Source organism: Mauremys mutica, chromosome 15 (assembly GCF_020497125.1).
Source record: "Mauremys mutica isolate MM-2020 ecotype Southern chromosome 15, ASM2049712v1, whole genome shotgun sequence".
In the NCBI taxonomy this organism is placed as follows: Eukaryota; Metazoa; Chordata; order Testudines; family Geoemydidae; genus Mauremys; species Mauremys mutica.
In genome coordinates this window covers 34,557,151-34,578,764 of record NC_059086.1, presented here as the reverse complement: position 1 = coordinate 34,578,764, position 21,614 = coordinate 34,557,151, and the positions used below count along the sequence as shown (strand labels likewise).

The following is a 21,614-nucleotide window of genomic DNA, read 5'->3' as shown; positions in this document are numbered from 1 at the left end:
ATACACAATCTCTATGAATCCAAGATAGACATTCATAGGGTCTAATCTTATTAATCCCTGGAGAAATTTCTCCCTTTTCCTCAGTACAACAATACAGGCAAAATTACGAATAATCAATGCAAACACACAGAATTGCAGACACAGGATTCTTATATGCAATTACCCAGTTCTTCTAATACTCACTAGCTTGAATAGAAGAAATTAGTTCAGAGAAATGAGCAGACTTGATTAAGCGTCTGGTCTGGTGTAGGTCCAGACGGCTAAGAACTCAGAACAAAGAACACAGAGACCCAAGTTCCCGCTCTCTGGGATTTTCAAATTCTCTTCCCTGATTGGTCCTTTGGTCAGGTGTTTCACCAGGTCTGGGTTAACCCTTTACAGGTAGAACTTAACCCTTAACTAACTACTTATGACACCCCTGCTCTAACCACTGGACCCCACTCCCCTCCCGGAGCTTGGAATGGAGCCCCCTGACCCCCAGCTTCCTGCTGCCCTCTAGCCAATGGCGTATAAACAAAGCCTGTGTCACATCCCTCTCTAGGGGCCTGTCCACATAACCACTGACAGTGTCTCCTCCAGCTCGGGAGCAGGGTCTCTGCGGGGGCATTAGAAGGTCCCTGGGTCTCTCCCAGCTGGTGACCTGTTGGGGGCCCAGGATGGAATTTCTCTTTCTCTGATTTTCTTTAGAACCTGGTTGATTTAATTCACACGCTGAGGAAAGCCCCTTAGAACCAGGTGTTACAGTGTAAACCCGCCATCACCGCTCAGCTATGGCGCAAGGGGCAGCAAACCCAGGTGTCCCCCATCGCGCCCGCTCCTCACTCGGTGCCACGGCTCGTGTCGCAGGTGGGCAGGTTGGCAGGCTGAGAGGGCAGGCTGCAGAGTCAAACCCTCCAGCACCAGGAAATGCCACAGTTACAGTTTCCTGAATGACCTTAACTCTGCCCCCTCATGCAGCTCCATTACAACACCAGCCTTTAATTGCACGATCAGGTATTAATTTTACCTACATGGGTCATCAGCCTGGCTTGAACCCAGAATGAAAAGAGGATGGAAATAGTGGTCAGTGGAAGATTGAAGACCAGACCCTGTGGTCTCTCAGGCTGATGCACTTTTCTCAAGGCTGCAGGGTACGTTGAGGGTGACCTGCCCCCCCTCTCCACAGAAACACAGACAAGCTGGGAGCTGCGTGATGCTTGGCCAGGCTGACAGTCCCTGAGTTGCTTTGACCACACTAGATTTCACCAGCAGATTAGAGCCAATGTGTGATGGACGCAGGAAGAGACGAGACATCGTTGACTTCCTGTAGCTGCAGCCAGCAGACGAGTTCCTTATTTGGGGCTCGGTGGAGCTGAGCACCAGGGTGTTGGTGGCAGCGCTGAGGGTCCCCTCGCTGCCCCCGTCATGGCATCTGCTCTCACCGTCCTCTTCCTCGGTGAGTATTGGAGACAGCCAGGGTGTGTGCCCATAGGGGGGATCTGAGCCCAGAGTGTAGGATCCAGTTGCTCTGGGATCTGGTCCCTAAACACCCATCTCCTTTCCAGGCTGCTGGCTGGCCGGGCGGAGCGGGGTGTCAGGAAGTGAGTATCTGTGGGGAATGGGGCAGCTGAGGGAATTTCCACATTAGGGACGTGGGTGAGGGATGAGGGGTGCAGCAGATCCCACAAAGTTCTGATCCTCTCAGACCGCTGCTCCCTTCCACACCCAGAGGTGGGGACTGAGACCTCGCCCCACTCATTACAGGGATGGGCACCACACAGGGTGAATTCACCTGCATTCAAAGCTCTGCCCCCCAGGAAATACAGAGTGAAGGCACCAGCCCCCCCGCAGCGCCCCCGCAATGTGCCCAGGGAGCTGGCAGGAGCCCGGGGAACGGGTCAGGCGGAGCAGGGCTGTAAGACGTGGACACGCAGAGGGACTGGAGCAAGGCTCCGTTGTGTCTCACCCTCGGCTTGCTGCACACGCGTGTCACTGCTTTGCTCGTGGGTCAGGCTCAGCCCAGCCCGGTGTTCAGAACGTCCCCTGAACAGCTTTGGGAATATCCCGTCCCCAAAGGGGCCCCCGGCACCGTGCAGAGCAGAGCTAAATCCCCAGCGGCTGAGAGCGTTTTGGGGTGGAGCAGAGCCAGAGATTGAGCCCCAGGGGTGGGCAGGAAAATGTTAGAACAACCGGGGGATTTTGCAAATGTGTTTTTCGGAGCCTTTGCTCAAAGGACTCAGATTTGTCCCATGACCCCCACCCCACCCCCGCACTCCTGTGCATACAGCACGTTGCCAGATAATTGGAGTCAATGTGGTTTTTTTAGAATATTTTAAAGAATAATCCATGTTCAGCCCAACTCCAGCAGAGCTGCAGCTTGGCTGCAACGTTAGAAAAACAGGAGGGTGGTTCTGATCTCAGCCCTGGGATGAATCCAGAGTCACCCCTGACTGCAGCGGGGGCAGGGCTGAATTGAACCTGGAGAAATGAGGGAATCCAAGACTGGAAATCTCCTTCCTCCCTGCTGTGTCTCTCCCCGGCTGTGAGACGCAGGGCCGGGCTGCACCCCAGGGACGGGCAGGGGGTGAAATGCTGGAGCAACAGATGGGCAGAGGATTGAATCAGACGGACGCGGTTTCTGTCACCCCCACTTACTGCCTGTTTGTTTGTGACTCCAGAGGGGTCCCTCCCCAAACCCTCCATCTCCGTCAGCCCCGGTGGGGTGATCCCCTTGGGGGGAAACATCACCATCCGGTGCCGGCATCAGCGCCTGGGCATGAGGTTCCTCCTCTACAAGGATGGAGCTGGGAACTATCTGAATTACACAGACCCTGCCGGCTCTGAGGCTAAATTTCCCATCACCAGCGCCAGACGGGAACACGGAGGCAGCTACACCTGTCATTATAGCAACAGAACAGACCCACCTGCCTACTCGGAGCCCAGCGACCCTGTGCAGATTATCGTAGCAGGTGAAGGGCCCAGCCCGGCACCTCGGCTCCCAGCCCCACACCCAGCTAGATCCCCGGTGTGGAGACGCCCAGCCGGGAAGTGGGGAGTCACTGGGAGTGGGAGGTTCCCCAGCCAGGGGGGAGAAGCAGCCACTGGAGATTTGGGGCAGAGGAAGGGGGGATCCCTGCCCCCAGGGGAGCTGCAGAGCAGGGGACCCTGCACATGGTCTGACGCTGCCCTGGTCACCGCGGTGTCGGGCGCCTGCCAGTCGAGCATTAAGCGCCGTGGCCCCGTCTGTCCCGCGCGGGTCGTTCTCTCTCGTCCTGTCCCCGGGGGAGGTCTGTGCCCACCGCGGAGGGGCTGCTCTGGGGCGGTTTGGGGGGTCAATGGCCGCGCTGCCCCAGGTTGATAACGGAGCAGTCCGGCCGGGAGAGGGCGCCTGGCCTTGGAGCCGGAGGTGGGGAGGTTTGGGGGGCCCTTGGCTGCTGGGGGAGCTCGTTCTGCAGCCTGGGCCTGGCCCCGGAGGAAGTTCTGTTTCCTGCCCAGACGAGCGTGACCCTGATTGTGGCCGGGCTGGAGGCAGGGAGCCTACACCCCGGGGTCACCCCAGAGCTGTGGGCTGTTGTCGGGTGTCTGCCCTGCAGCTGGGGGCCGGCGGGCGGCACCAGGTTAGCTCTGATGGAGCTGAAAACAGCAATGGAGCCGTGGGTGGGCAGGACTAGCCGCTCGCGGGTGCACCCGGCGCCCTGGGCGGCTTGTCCTCGAGCGCCCAGCCCGGCCCCACGCACCCGGCAATCGCAGCACCCTGCAGCCAGAGCCGGGAATACGCTGGGCTCAGCCCTCGGGCACCTCGGAGATCAGGGCAGAGACCTCGGACTTGACTCCATCTGCAGGAAGCTGATGCAGGGAGCGGGGGCTGGGCGTGGTGCCCTCTCTGCAGCCTGTGCTGGGGAGGAGCCGTGCTACAGCTAGCTTGGCCGTGCCCACACGCCCCCCGGGCAGGCCGGACGCAGTGAGCGGCCTATGAGGATCCCAACCACTAGGGAGCCGCGGCTCCATGTCTGTGGGGCTGGGAGCCCAGCTCGCAGGGCTGGGATTCTGGGTGGGGGGAACTCTGGGATCTGGGAGGGAATCTCTGCCTGGGGGCCCTGGATCTGCCCAGGGCTGGGGCCGGCCGGGGAGGCCAGGGCTGGGTGGATGCCTGGGTCTGGCTCTCAGTGTCTGTCTCCTGTGCGCAGATCCCAGCTTACCCAGACCCAACATCTCCCTGAGCCCCACTTGGGTCACCGCCCCAGGAGCAGACGTCACCATCCGGTGTCAGGTGCAGCGCCGGGACGTGAGGTTCTTCCTGCACAAGGCTGGAGACCTGAACCCGCAGCAACACATGGACCCTGCTGGGGCCGGGGCCGAGTTCCGCATCCCCAGCGTGGGCCGGGAGCACGGAGGGAACTACAGCTGCAGCTACCGGCCCCAGTCAGAGCCCTTCGTCTCCTCGCAGCCCAGCGACCCCGTGCAGCTGGTGGTAGCAGGTGAGAGGCCTGTTCCCAGCCCCACCCCCAGCTGGACCCTCCAGGGCTCTGCACCAATGGGATGCTCAGAGCCAGGCTCTGCCCTGAGCCCTGGGCCCAGCAGAGGGGACGCCCGGCCAGGGAGTGGGGGGTCACTGGGAGTGGGAGGTTCCCCAGACAGGGGAGAGAAGTAATGACTGGAGATCTGGGGCAGAGGAAGGGGGGATCCCTGCCCCCTGGGGGACCTGCAGAGCAGGGGGGGGCCTTTCCCCGGCAACACATCAGTTAGGGGGTGATGGGCGCAGCTGAAGGTTATAAACCTCAGTGTATAGTACAGACTTGCACAGTCCCCTACAAGTCATTGGTGGTGCTGTGCACAGAACCCAGGAGTCCTGGCCCCGATCCCCCCTGACCTCCCCACTAGACCCCACTCCCCTCCCAGAGCCAGGGACAGAACCCAGGAGTCCTGGCTCCCAGCCCTCCCAGCAGAGAAGCCAGGGAGTGAATGGACCCTGGAGACTGGCCTGGCCTGTCACCCGCCGGAAGCACAGCTCTGGGCCCCAGGGGCTGGGGTGGCTCCGTGTCTCATGCTGTGAGCCCAGGGCTCAGAGGAAACTCTGGCCCCTGTGGAAAGGGATCCAGGAGCCCGTCCCCAGGGCCGCCGGGTCTGACCCCCCACTGAGGCCGCGTGGTGAGGACGGGCCCCAGGACTGAGTGACGGGGCCTGTGTCTCACGGCCTGTCTGCTTCCCTCTGCAGAGCCCAGCTACACCAAACCCAACATCTCCCTGCGGAGCCGCAGCTGGGGGGTCTCCCTGGGGGGATCCGTGGCCATCTGGTGTCGGGGGCAGCACCGGGGCATGCGGTTCGTGCTGAATAAAGAGCGATGCCGTTTCCAACCTGTGGATTCGAACGAGTTGGAGGTTGTGTTTCCCATCAGCAACGTGAGCCGGGAGGACGGCGGGAGCTACAGCTGCTTCTATCACAACAGCTCGGAGCCGTTCAACGTGTCGTACCCGAGCGACCCCGTGGAGCTGGTGGTGAGAGGTGAGGGGCCCGGCTCAGTGTCTCCGCTCCCAGCCCCACACCCAGCCGGACCCTCATGGGGGCTCGGTGCCAATGGGACGCTCAAAGCCAGACTCTGCCCTGAGCCCTGACCCCGCAGAGGGGACGCCCGGCCGGGGAGGGGGGACGGAGTCACTAGGGGGCCCCTAGCTAGGGTGGAGCAGCAGCTGTCTGAGATTAGGGGCCGAGGGAGGGGGGACCCCTGCCACTAAATTTCTTCTAAGATGCCGTGGCCAGGGAGAGGCACCTCTCCCCCGGCCCCGGGCTGCTGCGGTAACAGAAGGCTGGGGGGAGTCCTCTCTCCCCGCTGCAGCCCTGGGGCAGCCTGAACCCCAAACCCCTGATCCCCAGCCCCACCCCAGAGGCCCCACCCCCAGCCGGAGCCCTCACCTCCCCCGCACCCCAACCCTCTGCCCCACCCCCGTCACATATCACCTCTCTGTGCACACAACAAAATTCATTCCGCACATGGATGTATAAAATTAGCAGGAACACGGCCCTGCCCCCAGGGGAGCTGCAGAGCAGGGGCCTGTCCCAGGGGGATGCTCCCCTGGCTGTTCCGGCTCTGGGGGTGCACAGAGGAGTCGGGGCCCAGGGGCTGCCCCACCGGCCCTGCCCCTAACCTGTGACTGCCTTCCAGGGCCGGCTGTGTGATGCCCACCTGGGCTGGGGGCTGTCGGGTTACAGAGCAGTGGGAGCTGCACACGTTGGCTGCTCAGAAGCAGCCTGGAAACAGCTGCTGTGGGGAGACCCCCAAGGATTCCCGGGTAGGGGAAGTGGGGGAGCTCGAGCCTGGGGTGGGATTTTTTTGTGGTGGGGAGAGAAAGAAACCAGCAGGGGACAGCAGCCAGCAGCTCCTCCCCCGCCCCAGCGCTCCGGATGGAAATGGCTGGTAGAGTTTGGAGGGAGGCTGCCCAGCGCCGGGGAGAGACACCAGCAGCCAGCGAGGTACCAACCAGCACCAGAAACGCAGGGACCCAGCGAGCGGGAGCCAGTGGAAAGGGACCCGGTGGCTGAGCTGTGTCATCGAAGGGGCCAGGCACAGAGCTGGCAGGGAGAAAGTCCCGCTGAGAAGGGGCAGAGATGGCAGGAAGAGGGGGAGGCAGACAGAGGAAAGACAGAGGCAGGAGGGGGAAAGTTACAGGAAGAACCAGGCAGTAAATTGTTAGAAAACCTTCAGCTGCAGCAACAGGAAGAGAGAATTTGTCCGAGAGCAAAGGGACTCTAGAAAAAGCAGCGGAGGGACAGTTGTTGCATTGAGAAGCCGACCCATCGCCTGGAGAAATCGCTGCAGGTATCTGAGCTGGAGCTCAGAGCAGCAAACAGAGACGGCGCAAGGGGAGGGCTCAAGACACAACAAACCAGCCTAGGGACAGAGAAGCCGCGACGGGACCGTAGCGCGGTGGGTTCTGGCCTAGTGCCTGGGACGTTCCAACTCCAGCTCCTGGGGCTCCATGAATGTAAATTGTTGCCCATGAAGTGGGTTTAATTCAGCCAATGGCAGTTACTGGTCAGGCAGCTCAGCAATAGTTCCCAGTGTGACCCTCCCCAGCAGTTCCTGCCACACCAGCGAACTCTGATTCACTTGTGATCGTTCCCCACTGAACTGATTCCTCCTTCCCCAGCCGATGGAGAGAAAATGCAATTGGCCTCCAGGTCCCCTCGGCCTCTCCTTGCCCTGCCCAGCCACCCCTCCCTGGGCTCCTGGCAGATGGATCCGCGCCGTTGCCCTGAGGGGTGGGGGACCCCGTTGTTGCCGGCCCAAAAAGGCCTGAGGCAGCAAACAGTGGTTCGTTGCCCGGTGTGCGTCGCACTAATTATCACACCAGGGTGGAGAATGCAGAAAAAGTTTATTTGAGCCCAAGTAAGGTGCCAGGGAGATATTTACAATCTCAAATCCTGCACACACAGATACAAGCTGTGTGTGTCTTCTTATACATGATTTCAACAAGGCATCCTCATTACCCCCCACTAGTCTCCTCCCCACTCCTATACAGTGTATAGTTAACAATTAAATCATCCTTGACAGCAGACAATTCATCTCGTAACTTTTCAAGGCTGTTACCTTGGTTTACTTCTGAATTTATTACCTTGTCTCGCCTCCCCTCCCCTCTTTCTAAACTAAACACAGATAGTAAAAAGGGGCCTCTTTTTACTATCTCCTGCTGTCCGTGTTGTACTGATAAGAAACAGTTACACATTCCATTCTCACTTCTAACTTGGGAATTCAACTAGAGTTTAACATAAAGGGACTCTTAGACCAGCATAAAATAACTTTGGTTCAATTCAGGCCTAGTACAGAAAAACTTCATTAATACTGTGGTTTTCTACCCTCCTGAGTTATCTAGGGATATGCCTAATGGCACCAACAATCCCCCCCTTTGAGAATACTCAACAAACATTTGGCTGAGTTTTCTCATACTTTGAAGACAAAAAACAATTAAACTCTAGGGAGCTGGGGTATTCAGTTCCACATTCATCCTCCCTATGGACCCGGTAGGATTCGGTATGTGGAAGCCCACACCTACCCTAACCGGTCCTCATGCCTGGAAGGAGCATTGTGAATGTCCATACTTCCATCCAGAAAGTGTCCAAGTATGTCATCCCCCTGACCACAGATCAGATGGTTCCTGATAGTCTGTAAGGGCAGTGGGCCAAGTCTGGTGCTCAAGATCCATCTAAATATACCAGATCCCACTGCAATACCTTCCCAGTCTCAGTGATTCTCAATACCATCTCCAGCAACTTCTGGGTCATAGAACTAAGGGTGGAAATGACATGTAACCCACCAACTCCAGCGTGTACTTGGGATAGCTGAGCTCTAAAAATAAGGCTAGTGGCCTTTTCTAGTTGGCCCAATTTCTTATCATGTTCCCAGCTTTTTAAAAATATTTCAAATGGTTGCTATATTATTGGTCTGAGTCCACAGAGATCTGGTCAATTCCCTCTTCTTGCAGAGGAAACAACCCAGGCTTTCTGTTGTGCTAATCTAATGGCAGCCCCTTGTGACCAATACATGCTGGAGGATTTATCCAAACCACAGGACGCAGCCTGTAGAATAAACCCCAAAATCTAATCAATACCACAGTCTCAAACAGGGGTCCCACAAATTTCCTCCTGCCAGTGTATAATTCTTGGTTTCTACACCAGGGTCAGTCCTTAATGTCCTTTTTGGTCAGGAAATCCTGGATTCTGACACTGCACAACGCTGTTGGTGGTCACCAGGACTTAATAAGGGTCTTTCCAGCATAAAACCAAAACAGTCTTTCGCTGGTGGAGCTTTACATCAATCCAGTTTCCTGGTTCCAAGGGTGGCAGGACTCCTAGGGTCTTTGTGTAGTGCGTCTTTACCTGTAAAAAAGAAACCTAACACATTTCATTAGTGCCTGTCAGCGATTTGTAGACTTTACAGCTGTGTGGGAACATTTAAGCCCCCCCCCTTGTCTTGGTTGTTAGCTAAGTCTCAGCTGAGAGCAGTGTCCTGAAATGGGGCTAATGCCCTATCTTTAAACTCAGCATGTTAGCTATTTTTCCTCAGTTAACTCGTTCTTCTTCCTTTTTCCTGTTTGGCTTCTTTTAACCTACAAAGGAAACTTAGCCTTCACTTATACATCTTTTTCTAACAATGAACACATATACATTGCCTTTATACAGTACATTAGTCTTATTATTTAAAGTTTGTCACATCTATCCTTTTACTAAAATAACTTTTTCCAGAGCTTTGGGACAACAAGTTAGGACAAGCACACCCACTTTGACGAGTTTATTTCATAGAGCCTCTAGTCCAATAGTTTCCCACCATCCCCAGCCCTCTGGCTAGAAATCTGAGATAGCCAGAAGGATCCAAATATAATATGGGGAGTGGGTTAACTTTCCATGTCCTTGCTTCCAAAAACTATTAGTATGCAAGTTTTACTAACAATTTTCAATTAAAAGATTTGGCCAATAAAGTTTCTCTTTCTCTTACTTAAGGAGATGTATTAGACTTTAGTATATCACATTTTTCCCAATTTATCCAAGCACTTTGTATTCCAAGTTGAACAAAACAAGTATCTGTATTCCAATCCAGACCATCCCATAAACAAAACAATTTTGGCCACTAGACAGACACCACAAGACAGAACATAAAACAAAACATAATTTTTACTGTGCCATCAAAGGCATGGTATGTTGAATGCTGTTCAGCTAGCATCAGTTTTCTCTGATTATCTGAAAGACAAAAACAGAAGTCTACCCTTTCTGGGCAATCAATCATCACTGAAAATATACAAATACCTTAGTTGATTTCAGGCAAAACAGGGGAATTACCCCATATTTTCATATATATGTTTCATAGGCAGCTTAGGTCTCAGTGACTTCTACTTTATCAGTTAGATAACTTGCATCAATACAGATGCTTCCTGACTTGCTTTGTACTTTTAACTCCTGCTTTTAAACACTGAAAGAAAACATCATCACTTATAGTGCCTTTAGAACCTAATAAGATTTCAATTACATAGCACTATATAAACATTTTTTAGATAATTCAACTAAATGGGTCATAACCAAATGATTGCAATCTAAAAATTTCTTTGCCTGAATTTATTTACAAACATTTCAAAGACACCAAGAATTTTTCTCTTTAGCATTTTTACAAAGTTCAACTGCTGTTCCCTCCAGCAACTACGGAGTTAACTTTTCACACTGCCTTAAATCACTCACTTGTTTTCTCCAACAACCACTTTTCTCAACTTAAATCACTATTCCAAGTATCCTCCTGGGTATTTGAAATCCCCATGTTTACACCTATTTACTCCTTTCTTCCACTAGACCCTCAAAAGTTTCCAACCCGTTTTCCAATCTCTCCGTCTGTTGTCTGCCTGGGCCCGATCCTTCTTTTCTAGCTGAACCGTTCTTTCCCTAGACACCAATTTGCTCCACTGCCAGTTTTAACTAAGGGGGGGTTGGCTTCTCAACTAGCCCCCACCCTTCTGGTCTTTTTCCCTAAAACATTTTAACTCACAAGACTACCTAAGTCTTCCCTTGTGAGGCTTGCCACCTGGGCAAAACACATGGCCCACTGGTGTTTAATTATTTAATCTCCCCTTGTAGCAAACACACTACTATTACGGTGTATGCTGAGCACAAATAGTTAAATTTTGGCAAGTCCCTGAAGGACTGGTACTTGCTTAACCAGGGCTTCCTTTTCTAACTAGAAATCCTGTCTCAAAGCCTGCAACTTGCCCTGAGCGCAGGTTTGAGTTGCTGTCTGGGTCATGATCTATGCTCTTAATTGCTCAATTCTAGTTATCAAGTACATATTTGTTCTTTTTCTCCAACTACTCTATTGCCCAGTCCTGCTGCAACTGGGGGTAGAACCCCTTTCTAGTTCTCAGACTTACTGCAGCTGAGAGTAGGCTCACCTTTAATCATGCAATCCTCAACATATAACACCAACAGTTCCAAACAAAAGAAACACAACATAACAAAGGTAAAACAAATAGATGGTGTAAATTCTATAGGGCTCCCCCATTCTCAATTACTCACCAAACTGTGACAAATCTGTTACCAATTTATCTACTGCAGGACGTTGGGGGAGGATAAAACACACCATATAACCAAACCCCAAAGCTTCCCCAAGCCTTAAGCCACTTTAATACTCACACATATCCAGACTGGCCACGTCTGTATATAACATTCAGAGAAGGGGAATAGGTGGACAGGAGATTATTCTGTATACAGCTTATCCAGTATTTCCAACATGCTTCCACTCTTGGGAGAGCTGTTCTTTTACACCCTGGAATCTCCTGCAGTGTCTCTTTCAGAGATCCCAGTTCAGGTCACCAAGCCATACCAGCTCTGGGATTGCAAAGACTGTTAAATCTCACTGAACAGTTAAGCTTTGCAAATGCAATCTCAGTTCTGTAACTTATATTACCTTTAATTTACCTCTGTCTATATTTTCCCACAGCCAGCTGGGGCTAAAAGCAATTTTTCTTTGTACTTAACATAGTCTGACCTAACACACAGAGCAGCTCTCTCTTTATCTCTGGGCTTAGCAGAGTTTCAAATTAACCCATTCCTAGACGAATTGCTCACACCGTGTCAGAGGCTTTTCCTTTGGTAATTAAAAGCTCCTCTGAGATATATGATCTTATCTAGATTGAAGGTACCTTCTAATGGACATTGTTTAGATGGATTTTCACGCGTGTAAAGATTCCAATTCTCTAAATACCTGCAGGTTTCAGGACCATAATGTATGTACATGGACTATGCTGGGGTACCCTTAGGGGGTGAGGTAGAACGTTTAGACTATCCCTTCCCCCCTTTTCCACTTACACACACACACACACACCAAGACCATTATTCCCACGGACAATCCTCCTCCCAGTGCAGCTCTGGGGCATATGGTGGGGGATTTTTACAAGAGCTCTTTATACAAACAGTTTCAAAAGCTACCCATTTGCTAACAAAACAAAAGTAATTGAAGGATCATGTTGTAATTAAGTGATCCTTCTGGTGGCCACCTTTCCTGGCTCTCTAGTTGATATTGAGGCCAGTCAACTGTACAGAACCTTTTTAGTTTACCCTTAGTCATTGGATCCAAACCAAACACTTTCCAATTTGCTAGAATGCATTCTGGGGGCATACACCATGCCCTGCCTGTACTCCATCCCTGCCCCATACCTATGGGAAGACACTGGGCGTCCCCAGGTCTTAACAGGCAAACAAAAGGTTAACAGCACTGAACTGTTCCTACCTTTTCCACAGGACCGGTTCCTCACCGTCGCCCGCAGCTGCTTCTCCACTATCTGAGCGCGTTGCACCGTTGTGTCCTCCAAGGTCAGCCTGACGCGTCTCTGCCGAGGCCCCCGGTAAAAGCACCGGTGCGCGCTGGGCATCGGCTGTGACTGTCGTCCACCGGCCATTGGAGGAGTCCGGGCAAGGCATAATTTTGCCTCGAGCCCACCCAGGGACGCCAAGACTGTTGCCGGCCCAAAAAGGCCTGAGGCAGCAAACAGTGGTTCGTTGCCCGGTGTGCGTCGCACTAATTATCACACCAGGGTGGAGAATGCAGAAAAAGTTTATTTGAGCCCAAGTAAGGTGCCAGGGAGATATTTACAATCTCAAATCCTGCACACACAGATACAAGCTGTGTGTGTCTTCTTATACATGATTTCAACAAGGCATCCTCATTACCCCCCACTAGTCTCCTCCCCACTCCTATACAGTGTATAGTTAACAATTAAATCATCCTTGACAGCAGACAATTCATCTCGTAACTTTTCAAGGCTGTTACCTTGGTTTACTTCTGAATTTATTACCTTGTCTCGCCTCCCCTCCCCTCTTTCTAAACTAAACACAGATAGTAAAAAGGGGCCTCTTTTTACTATCTCCTGCTGTCCGTGTTGTACTGATAAGAAACAGTTACACATTCCATTCTCACTTCTAACTTGGGAATTCAACTAGAGTTTAACATAAAGGGACTCTTAGACCAGCATAAAATAACTTTGGTTCAATTCAGGCCTAGTACAGAAAAACTTCATTAATACTGTGGTTTTCTACCCTCCTGAGTTATCTAGGGATATGCCTAATGGCACCAACACCGTGTCTCTTGTGTCGCTAGCCCAGCTCTCTCGGTCTTGGATTCAGGGGGAAAAGCATCCAGGAGACTCTCCCTGCAGCCCCTGTATCGGCCTGGTCACTGGGGCCGTGACTGTGCTGGGGTCTGTGTCTCACAACCTGTCTCCTCCTGCCCTGTGGAGCTGGTGGTAGCAAGTGAGGGGCCCAGCCCGGCACCTCGGCTCCCAGCCCCACACCCAGCTAGATCCCCGGGGGCTCGCACCGATGGGCCACTCAGAGCCAGGCTCTGCCCTGAGCCCTGGGCCCAGCAGAGGGGACGGCCAGCTGGGAAGGGGGGATGATGGAGTCAGTCACTGGGGGGGGGGGGTCCCAGCCAGGGGGAAGCAGCTTTCTACCCTGCACATGGTCGGACGCTGCCCTGGTCACCGCGGTGTCGGGCGCCTGCCAGTCGAGCATTAAGCGCCATGGCCCCGTCTGTCCCGGGCGCGTCGTTCTCTCTCGGCCTCTCCCCGGGGGAGGTCTGTGCCCACCGTGGAGGGGCTGGTCTGAGGTGGTTTGGGGGGTCAATGGCCGCGCTGCCCCGGGTCGATAACGGAGCAGGCCGGCCGGGGGAGGGCACCTGGCCTTGGAGCTGGAGGTGGGGAGGTTTGGGGGGCCCTTGGCTGCTGTGGGAGCTCGTTCTGCAGCCTGGGCCCGGCCCCAGGGGAAGTTCTGTCCCCTGCCCAGACGAGCGTGATCCTGATTGTGGCCGGGCCGGGGGCAGGGAGCCGACACCCCGGGGTCACCCCAGAGCTGTGGGCTGTTGTCAGGTGTCTGCCCTGCAGCTGGGGGCTGGCGGGCGGCACCCGGGTTAGCTCCGATGGAGCTGAAAACAGGAATGGAGCCGTGGGCGGGCAGGACTAGCCGCTTGCGTGTGCACCCGGCGCCCTGGGCGGCTTGTCCTCGAGCGCCCAGCCCGGCCCCACGCACCCGGCACTCGCAGCCCCCTGCAGCCGGAGCCGGGAACACGCTGGGCTCAGCCCTCGGGCACCTCGGAGATCAGGGCAGAGACCTCGGACTTGACTCCGTCTGCGGGAAGCCGATGCAGGGAGCGGGGGCTGGGCGTGGAGCCCTCGCGGCAGCCTGTGCTGGGGAGGAGCCGTGCTGCAGCTAGCTTGGCTGTACCCACGCACCCCCAAGACAGACCCGACACAGTGAATGAGGCAGGGGCCACACACGGCATATGAGGATCCCAAGAACTAGGGAGCCGCGGCTTCGTGTCTGTGGGGCTGGGAGCCCAGCTCGCAGGGCCGGGATTCTGGGTGGGGGGAATTCTGGGAACTCGCTCGTCTGGGGAGGGGACAGAACTTCCTCTGGGGTCAGGCCCAGGCTGCAGAACGAGCTCCCCCAGCAGCCCCTGGATCTGCCCATGACTGGGGCTGGCCAGGGAGGCCGGGGCTGGGTGGCTGCCTGGGTCTGGCTCTCACAGCCTGTCTCCTGTGCACAGATCCCAGCTTACCCAGACCCAACATCTCCCTGAGCCCCACTGGGGTCACCGCCTCAGGGGCAAACGTCACCATCCGGTGTCAGGGGCAGCACCGGGACGTGAGGTTCTTCCTGCACAAGGCTGGAGACCTGAACCCGCAGCGACACATGGACACTGCTGGGGCCGGGGCCGAGTTCCGCATCCCCAGCGTGGGCCAGCAGCACAGAGGGAACTACAGCTGCAGCTACCAGAACCGATCAGAATCAGAGCCCTTCGTCTCCTCGCAGCCCAGCGACCCCGTGCAGCTGGTGGTAGCAGGTGAGGGGCCCAGCTCAGCATCCCTCCTCCCAGCCCCCCACACAGCTGGGTGCTCAGTGGGTCTCAGAGCGAGTCTGGGCTGTCGGTATTAGCACCCCCTGGTTTGATACAGCCCCCGGTGGCCAGACAAGCTCCCCTGTAGCTCTACAGACACAGGGACGTTCCTCCTCCCAAATAGGAACAGCCGCGCCCAGACCTGCTCCGCAGTGACTCCAGGTGTGAATGGCACCTGGCTGGGGCAGGGACCATCTGTGTGTCGTGTGTCCGTACAGCTCCGAGCACACAGGGAAGCTGGCCCAGGACAGGGGCTCCTGGTAATTAATACGAGTCAGCAATGATTTTGGTTCCGGTTTCCATGGAGCCAGCTGTCACGGAGTGTGGGGGGACACAAGGCCCTGCACCCCCGGCTTCCTGCGATCAGCATGACTCTCAGCCAGCCAATAAAGCAGAAGGTTTATTTAGACGACAGGAACACAGTCCCAGACAGGTCTTGCAGGCACAGACAACAGGATCCTCCCCAGTTAGGTCCATCTTGGGGCCCCAGGAGCACCACAGCCCCCTTGGGGGGTCAGAGCCCTGTCTGCCCTTCCCTCCCTTCCCCAGCCACCTCCTGAAAACCCTCTCCCTCTCCAGTGTCTTCTCCCCCAGCCTTTGTTCAGCTTCCCGGGCAGAGGTGTCACCTGGCCTCTAACCCCTTCCTGGGTTCTCACGTTACCTGCTCAGGTATCTTCCCCCAAGGCCAGTCTCCCATCCCGCAATGCAGCCCGTCCTCCCAGGCCAGCACCCCCCACTCGGCTTTCACAGACCACAGTAAGAACAGACCCAGTTCCTCACACCAGCCAGGGGCTGTATCTGTGCTCAGGGTCTCTCTGGGCCGATCCTCCCCGTTCTGGGCTCCCGGGGGCGCTGAGCCGGCCCGAATCCCTGGGTCCCGTCCTCTCCCCAGGGACACCGGCTCAGCCTGGGGAAGAGCCACCATTGCTGGTTGGGGGAGGAGAGATTCCCTGTATAACTAACCACACACACCAGGGATCCAGCTTTCTCAGCCCCGCGCCCCACCCCTGACACACGTTGGTTCTATTCCTGCAGGGGGAAACAACCAGGGAAGGGCACAAGCTCCCACCTGCTCGGGGAACACAGGACCAGGTAAGAGTACTGGGGGCAGGAAATCGCCATCAACCTCCCCAGAAACAGGTTTGTGCTGCCCAAGGAGCCGCCCCCGGGGGGAGCCACGAAGGGCTGCCTGGGTGGGACAGGGACAGATCCCCACAGCGAATGCCCCATCTGAACCCCCCCGGACTCATTTCATATGCGGGGGGGGGTCACTGGACAGATGCCAAATTGGCTTGGTGGGGACAGGGCCTGGGAGAGCTTCCCCCCAACGCACAGCCCCACCCTGTGGGCCCCACAGACTGGGGAGACGCAGGGAGCTACAGCTGCCAATAGAGCACCAAGTGGGACCCGCCCGTCTGGTCGAAGCCCAGTGACCTAGTGGAGCTGGTGGTAGCAGGTGAGGGGCCTGGCTCCACGTCCCCATTCCCAGCCCCACCCAGAGCCGGGCCCTCAGGGGGTCTTGGCCCCAATGGGACGCTCAGAGCCAGGCTCTGCCCTGAGCCATGGGCCCAGCAGAGGGGACGCCCAGATGGGGGGCGGGGACGGAGTCACTGGGGGGTTCCCCAGCCAGGAGGCAGCAGCAGCCGCTGGAGTTTCAGGGCCGATGGCTGGGTGCTCGGTTCCCTCCCTCCCCCATCCCAGCCGATGCTCGTTCTCATCCCATTGAGGGAACTGACTCAGCTGGGCCCCAGCAGCCGGATCCCCCCACGACGGAGCCGGAGGGAGAAGGTGAGCAGGAGAAATGGAACAATTCACCCCCCAGGGAACAGGGCTCCCGGCTCAGACGCCCACGGGGCCATTCGGGCCATTTGGAGGGGGATGGTCCCTGCAGACAGAACTGATGGGTTCGGTTCTGCTAGATAGAGGATGATGGACAGATCCATGGGGACTGACGGCCACGGGTCGGTGGGAATGTGGGTCCATGGGAACGTAGGGCGGTGGACAGATGGGAGCACGTCTGGTGAGGGATAGAAAGACGGACTAAGACCTTGTCTATGTGAAAACTGGACCCGAAATGATGAATCCCGTGTGGTTCCAGGCTGGGGTGACCAGACTGCAAGTGTGAAAAATCAGGCCGGGGAGTGGTGGGTAATAGAAGCCCATATAAAAAAAAGCCCCAAATATCGGGACTGTCCCTATAAAATCGGGACATCTGCTCACCCTATTCCCAACCCCCACCGGTGATCTCAGAGCGAGTCTGGGCTGTCGGTATTAGCGCCCCTGGTTTGATACAACCCTGGTTGGCAGACAAGCTCCCCTGTAGCTCTACAGACACAGGGACGTTCCTCCTCCCAAATAGGAACAGCCGCGCCCAGACCTGCTCCGCAGTGACTCCAGGTGTGAATGGCATCTGGCTGGGGCAGGGACTGTCTCTCTGTCCTGTGTCCGTACAGCTCCGAGCACAGGGGGGAACTGGCTGAGGACAGGGGGTCCTGGTAATTAATACTAAAAAAATATAAAAATATAATGGAGATACACCTATCTCCTAGAAGTGGAAGGGATCCTGAAGGGTCAGTGAGTTGAGTCCAGCCCCCTGTCTTCACTAGCAGGAGCAAGTACTGATTTTTCCCCAGATCCTGAAGTGGCCCCCTCAAGGATTGAGCTCACATCCCTGGCTTTATCAGGCTAATGCTCAAACCACTGAGCTCTCCCTCCCCCACAATCTAGGGGGATCTGGGCCAGCTGGCTTCCCAGGGTACATTGGGCCTGAGGTACACCTCCCCCACCCCAGTACAGCCCTCTGCCATTGGAAGTGAACTTCCTGACCACTCTTACCCAGAATCCCCTCTGCTCCTGCCCTCCACTAGTCCCATAGACTGTTCTGCTGTGGGTCCCTGGGTCCACTCCTCGAAGGGGAGAAGCTGGGGAAGCAGGTACTGAACCAGCCGCTCATGGCGCTCATGGCCTGGTGCTGCTTCCCAGGGGGATCAGAACTGAAGCTGAGCATCCCCATCATCGCCGGGGTGAGCGCGGCAGCCGCCAGCCTCCTCCTCCTCGTGGCCTTCCTCTGCTGCAGACGAACCCGAGGAGGTGAGTGCCCCGCCCAGCGAGGGAAGGGTTAAACCCGCTGCTAAGCCGGGCTGGGAAGGGGTCACGGCTTGGATGGGAGACGGGGAAGGAAACCCAGGGGGTGGGGCAGGGGCCCAGCAGGGGGCACGGGGCTGCAGGGGTGGGGACTCACTAGGGGGCGCTGTGGTGCAGGGGGCGGGAACCTGTCTCTAGGGTATCCAGGCTCGGCAGCTGGAGGGTGAGATGCTCCGCAGGCGGGGGGGGGGCTCCCTCCTGGGCTCCCTCCTGGGCTCCCCATCCCGGCTGTCCTATAGGGCTATGGGGCAGGGCTGGTACACGGGATCCGGGTCGATTCATGGACGATTCTGCTTCGTGTCTCTGCAGGGAAAGGACCAGCCCCGAGACAGAGCAGGTGAGACCCCAGCTCCGCTCCCCACCCCCGATCTACCTGATACAGGACACAGGATTCCTGGGTTTTCTCTCTGGGTCTGCGAGGCGACTAGGATCTAATGGTTAGATCAGGGGGGCTGGGAGCCAGGACTCCTGGGTTCTCTCCCTGGCTCGGGATGGGGAGTGGTGTCTAGTGGTTACAACAGGCGGGGCTGGGAGCCAGGAGTCCTGGGTTCTGTTACTAACTCTCTCTCTCTCTCTCTCTCTTTCTCCCCGTAGGGAGTCCGAGCCTGCAACCACAGTCTGTAAGTCACACGTGAGGGGGCAGCCATGGAGCAGGGGGGAGGGGCGGGTGTCCCCTGGCAGGGGCTGTGTCCTGTGGGGGCACATGCTGATGTGGGGTGAAGCCCTGACTCATTGTGTGCCTTTGGGGGTGCCCCGCCCCGTGCCTCAGTTTCCCCTGCTGCACTGTGGGGCTAGTGACCCTGCCCCACCCCAGTGTCCTGCGGGGCAGGCGGGCCAGTCTGTGAAGAGCTCAGATGGGGAGTGGGGGGCTGGGCCCAGGGCCCTGATCTGGACCCAGCCGCTCACCGGGGGGGTGTCTCTATTCCACAGACGCCCTCATGGATGAAGGGACGCAGATGGATGTCCTGGTAAGTTCCCCCCACTCCTCAACCGCCCCCCAGCACCAATGAACCATCCAGCCTCCCCCTGCCCCCCTTCCCCCAAGCCATCTGGCCCGGCACAGGTCCCACTAGAGCCATGTTCTGACGCCAGGCCCCAGACTCTGCCTGGCGCCCCTGTGCCCCCTCAGGGCAGACACCGGAGCTGGGGATCAGCATCGGGGCTCCCCCGAGAGGGGCGGGAGACCCAGAACACAGGGAATAAGAACCTGACCCTGCACCTCCCAAACTCACCTCGACCCTCCCTCAAACCTTCCTGCAAACGTTTGCATTTGTCTAAGGTTTGCGGAGGGTCAGCGGAATTCCGTGGGGGGCAGGTGCCGGGGGGCTGTTTTTCCCTGATCTCTGCCCCATGGGGCTCTGTGGGCTGGAGTGGGTGGGGGTGGGGGGTGTTGCTGGACTCCCGGGGGGTGGGGGGAAGAGCAGCTCTCGGGAGCCCCCTGCTGGACAGGACGGAGCGTGTCAGTGCAACTGTGCATGTGGGGAGGGGGGGATGTGGGGGGCATTGCTGCCGCCTGGTGGCTGGGATCAGAACTGTCTGGTGTGTGTGTGTTGGTGTTCTCACACACACACACACACACACACACACACACACACACACACACACACACACACACACACACGGTGTCTCTCTCCCCTCCCAGCCCCAGGAGCCCGACCCCGGCGCCGAGGGACTCACCTACGCCGAGCTGGACCGCCAGGCACTTTAGGCCAAGCGGGGGGGCCCAGCCCCTGCCCCCGAGCCCGTCCTGTACGCCGCCATCAATGTCAGCTAGGAGCCCCACAGGCAGCGCCCCTGGGGTGCAGGGGAGCCCCCCACCCACCCGCATAGCGTGAACCCAGGGGGAGTTATCGCAGCGATGGGGCAGGGAGCGTCGGCAACTGGGGGTAACAGAGTGATTCCCCCCCGATAATGGGCTTGGCTTATAGCCCCCCCATAACCCTCCCTCCAGTTGGTTCTGCCCCACCCAGCCCCACGGGTGGGGGGCCAGGGGGGCTCAGCACCAGGAGGGGGAGAGGATGTGCTGAGGCAGCTGTTTGTGTTATTTTGCATCTTGTTAATCTCCAGATTTGTAATAAACACAGAACCGCAAACCAGCCCCCCCGGCACCCCGCAGCCCCCCTGTACCCGCGCCGGGAGTGTGTGTTACACCTGGGGGAGATGGGATCACTCTGGCCTGGGGCAGCGTCCAGGGATCAGGGGCTGCTATTGCTCGCCACAAAGGGCTTCCCATTCTGCTCCAGGCCACCACCTGCCCCTTTGGGATCCAGGGGAGGTCCGGGGACACCCACCAGGTATTTTGCGGTGGCCTGTCTGTGTCTATCCGGACTATGTATTGCAGTGGTCCCCAACGCGGTGCCGATGGGCGCCATGGTGCCCGCCGGGGCATCTATGTGCTCCCGCGTACTGGCCAGCGACAAGCATCTGCCAAAAAGCTGCCGAGAAGCAGCGCCATCAAGAGGCGTCGCCACCGAAATGCAGCTGATTTTTGGTGGCATTTCGGGGGTGACGCCTCTTGATGCTGCTGCTTCTCGGTGGCATTTCGGCGGATGCTTATCCACCAGCCACGGTCCTCGGTGGCTCATTGTCTGGCGCCCGCCAAGCGGAAAAGGTTGGGGACCACTGGTGCATTGCCTCCATGGCTCCTTCCCTCCAGCCTGATGCCCCACTGTGGCTCGAACCCCATCGGTGGCTTGAACCATGGAGAGCCTTTGGGAGGTACTTTTCCTCCTCATAATTGTAATTATCTAAATAATCCCATGGATCGCTGGAAACCTGGATGGTCCAGGCAGTCCACAACCAAGGCCCACGACGCCATGACCAGAAACCTAGGGAGAAACATATATTTTCAGCTGATTGGCCTGCATCCATTTTGGTTTGCCCGGTAGCTGAAGCTGGTACACTATCGGGGGGATGCGATTCACAATGGAGTACGGACCCACCCACTGGACGGCCGGAGTAAACCACTTCCCAAGATTAACCCACATCATTGGATGACTAAAAGGATATGGTAGGGGAATTATTTTTAGCCAGGGGAGCAGGGCCGCCCGGGGGGGGGGCAAGTGGGGCAATTTGCCCCAGGCCCCCACAAGAGTTTTTCAGGGCCCCTGGAGCAGGGTCCTTCGGCAGTAATTCGGCGGCGGGGGCTCCCCACCGCAGGTCTTCGGGATACTTTGGCGGCGGGTCCCAGAGCGGAAGGACCCCCCACTGCCGAAGACCCCAGGCCCCCTGAATCCCCTGGCAGCCCTGCAGGGGAGAGATGGCCGTGGGCTCCCCCAAGATATCTCCCCCAAAGTATCCGTATACTGAGGTTTTATGGGTTTGGAGGTGGTAGCGGTTGAGCAGCGTTTTATGTTTTGAATTCCAGGAGTCCTTTCTTGTAAAAAATTCAAGACATTATGAATCATGCAAAAGGTTTAATTTGTGAAACAGGCACCCATTTCAACTGTGGTATACCAGTGGGCTCAGGCGGTCCATCATGGCCGAGGATCCTCTTCATTTTGATTCCAGGGAGTGGTCCCCTTTTTTCCAATTTGTTTCTGTATTAGGCTGTCCTGTAGCTGGGCCAGA

The 21,614-nt window shown here is 56.7% G+C and overlaps 1 protein-coding gene across 1 annotated transcript; it reads left to right on the top strand.

The window, feature by feature from the left end:
• The first annotated feature begins 1,404 nt into the window (after positions 1-1,404).
• LOC123350170 (immunoglobulin superfamily member 1-like) lies at positions 1,405-19,885 on the top strand. The gene is made up of 10 exons (XM_044988603.1): positions 1,405-1,435; positions 1,545-1,580; positions 2,658-2,948; positions 5,195-5,482; positions 14,550-14,846; positions 17,883-17,990; positions 18,354-18,381; positions 18,639-18,664; positions 18,975-19,012; positions 19,687-19,885. The coding sequence occupies exons 1-10, from the start codon at positions 1,405-1,407 to the stop codon at positions 19,750-19,752; spliced, it is 1,209 nt and encodes a 402-aa protein (XP_044844538.1). The 3' UTR covers positions 19,753-19,885.
• Positions 19,886-21,614: the final 1,729 nt, after the last annotated feature.

Bases quoted from the DNA above. Each gene is read 5' to 3' on its own strand.
- LOC123350170 (XM_044988603.1), top strand. From the start codon at position 1,405: ATGGCATCTGCTCTCACCGTCCTCTTCCTCG. The intron at 2,949-5,194 runs GTGAAGGGCCCA...TTCCCTCTGCAG, and splicing joins TGTGCAGATTATCGTAGCAG to AGCCCAGCTACACCAAACCC. The intron at 14,847-17,882 runs GTGAGGGGCCCA...GCTGCTTCCCAG, and splicing joins CGTGCAGCTGGTGGTAGCAG to GGGGATCAGAACTGAAGCTG.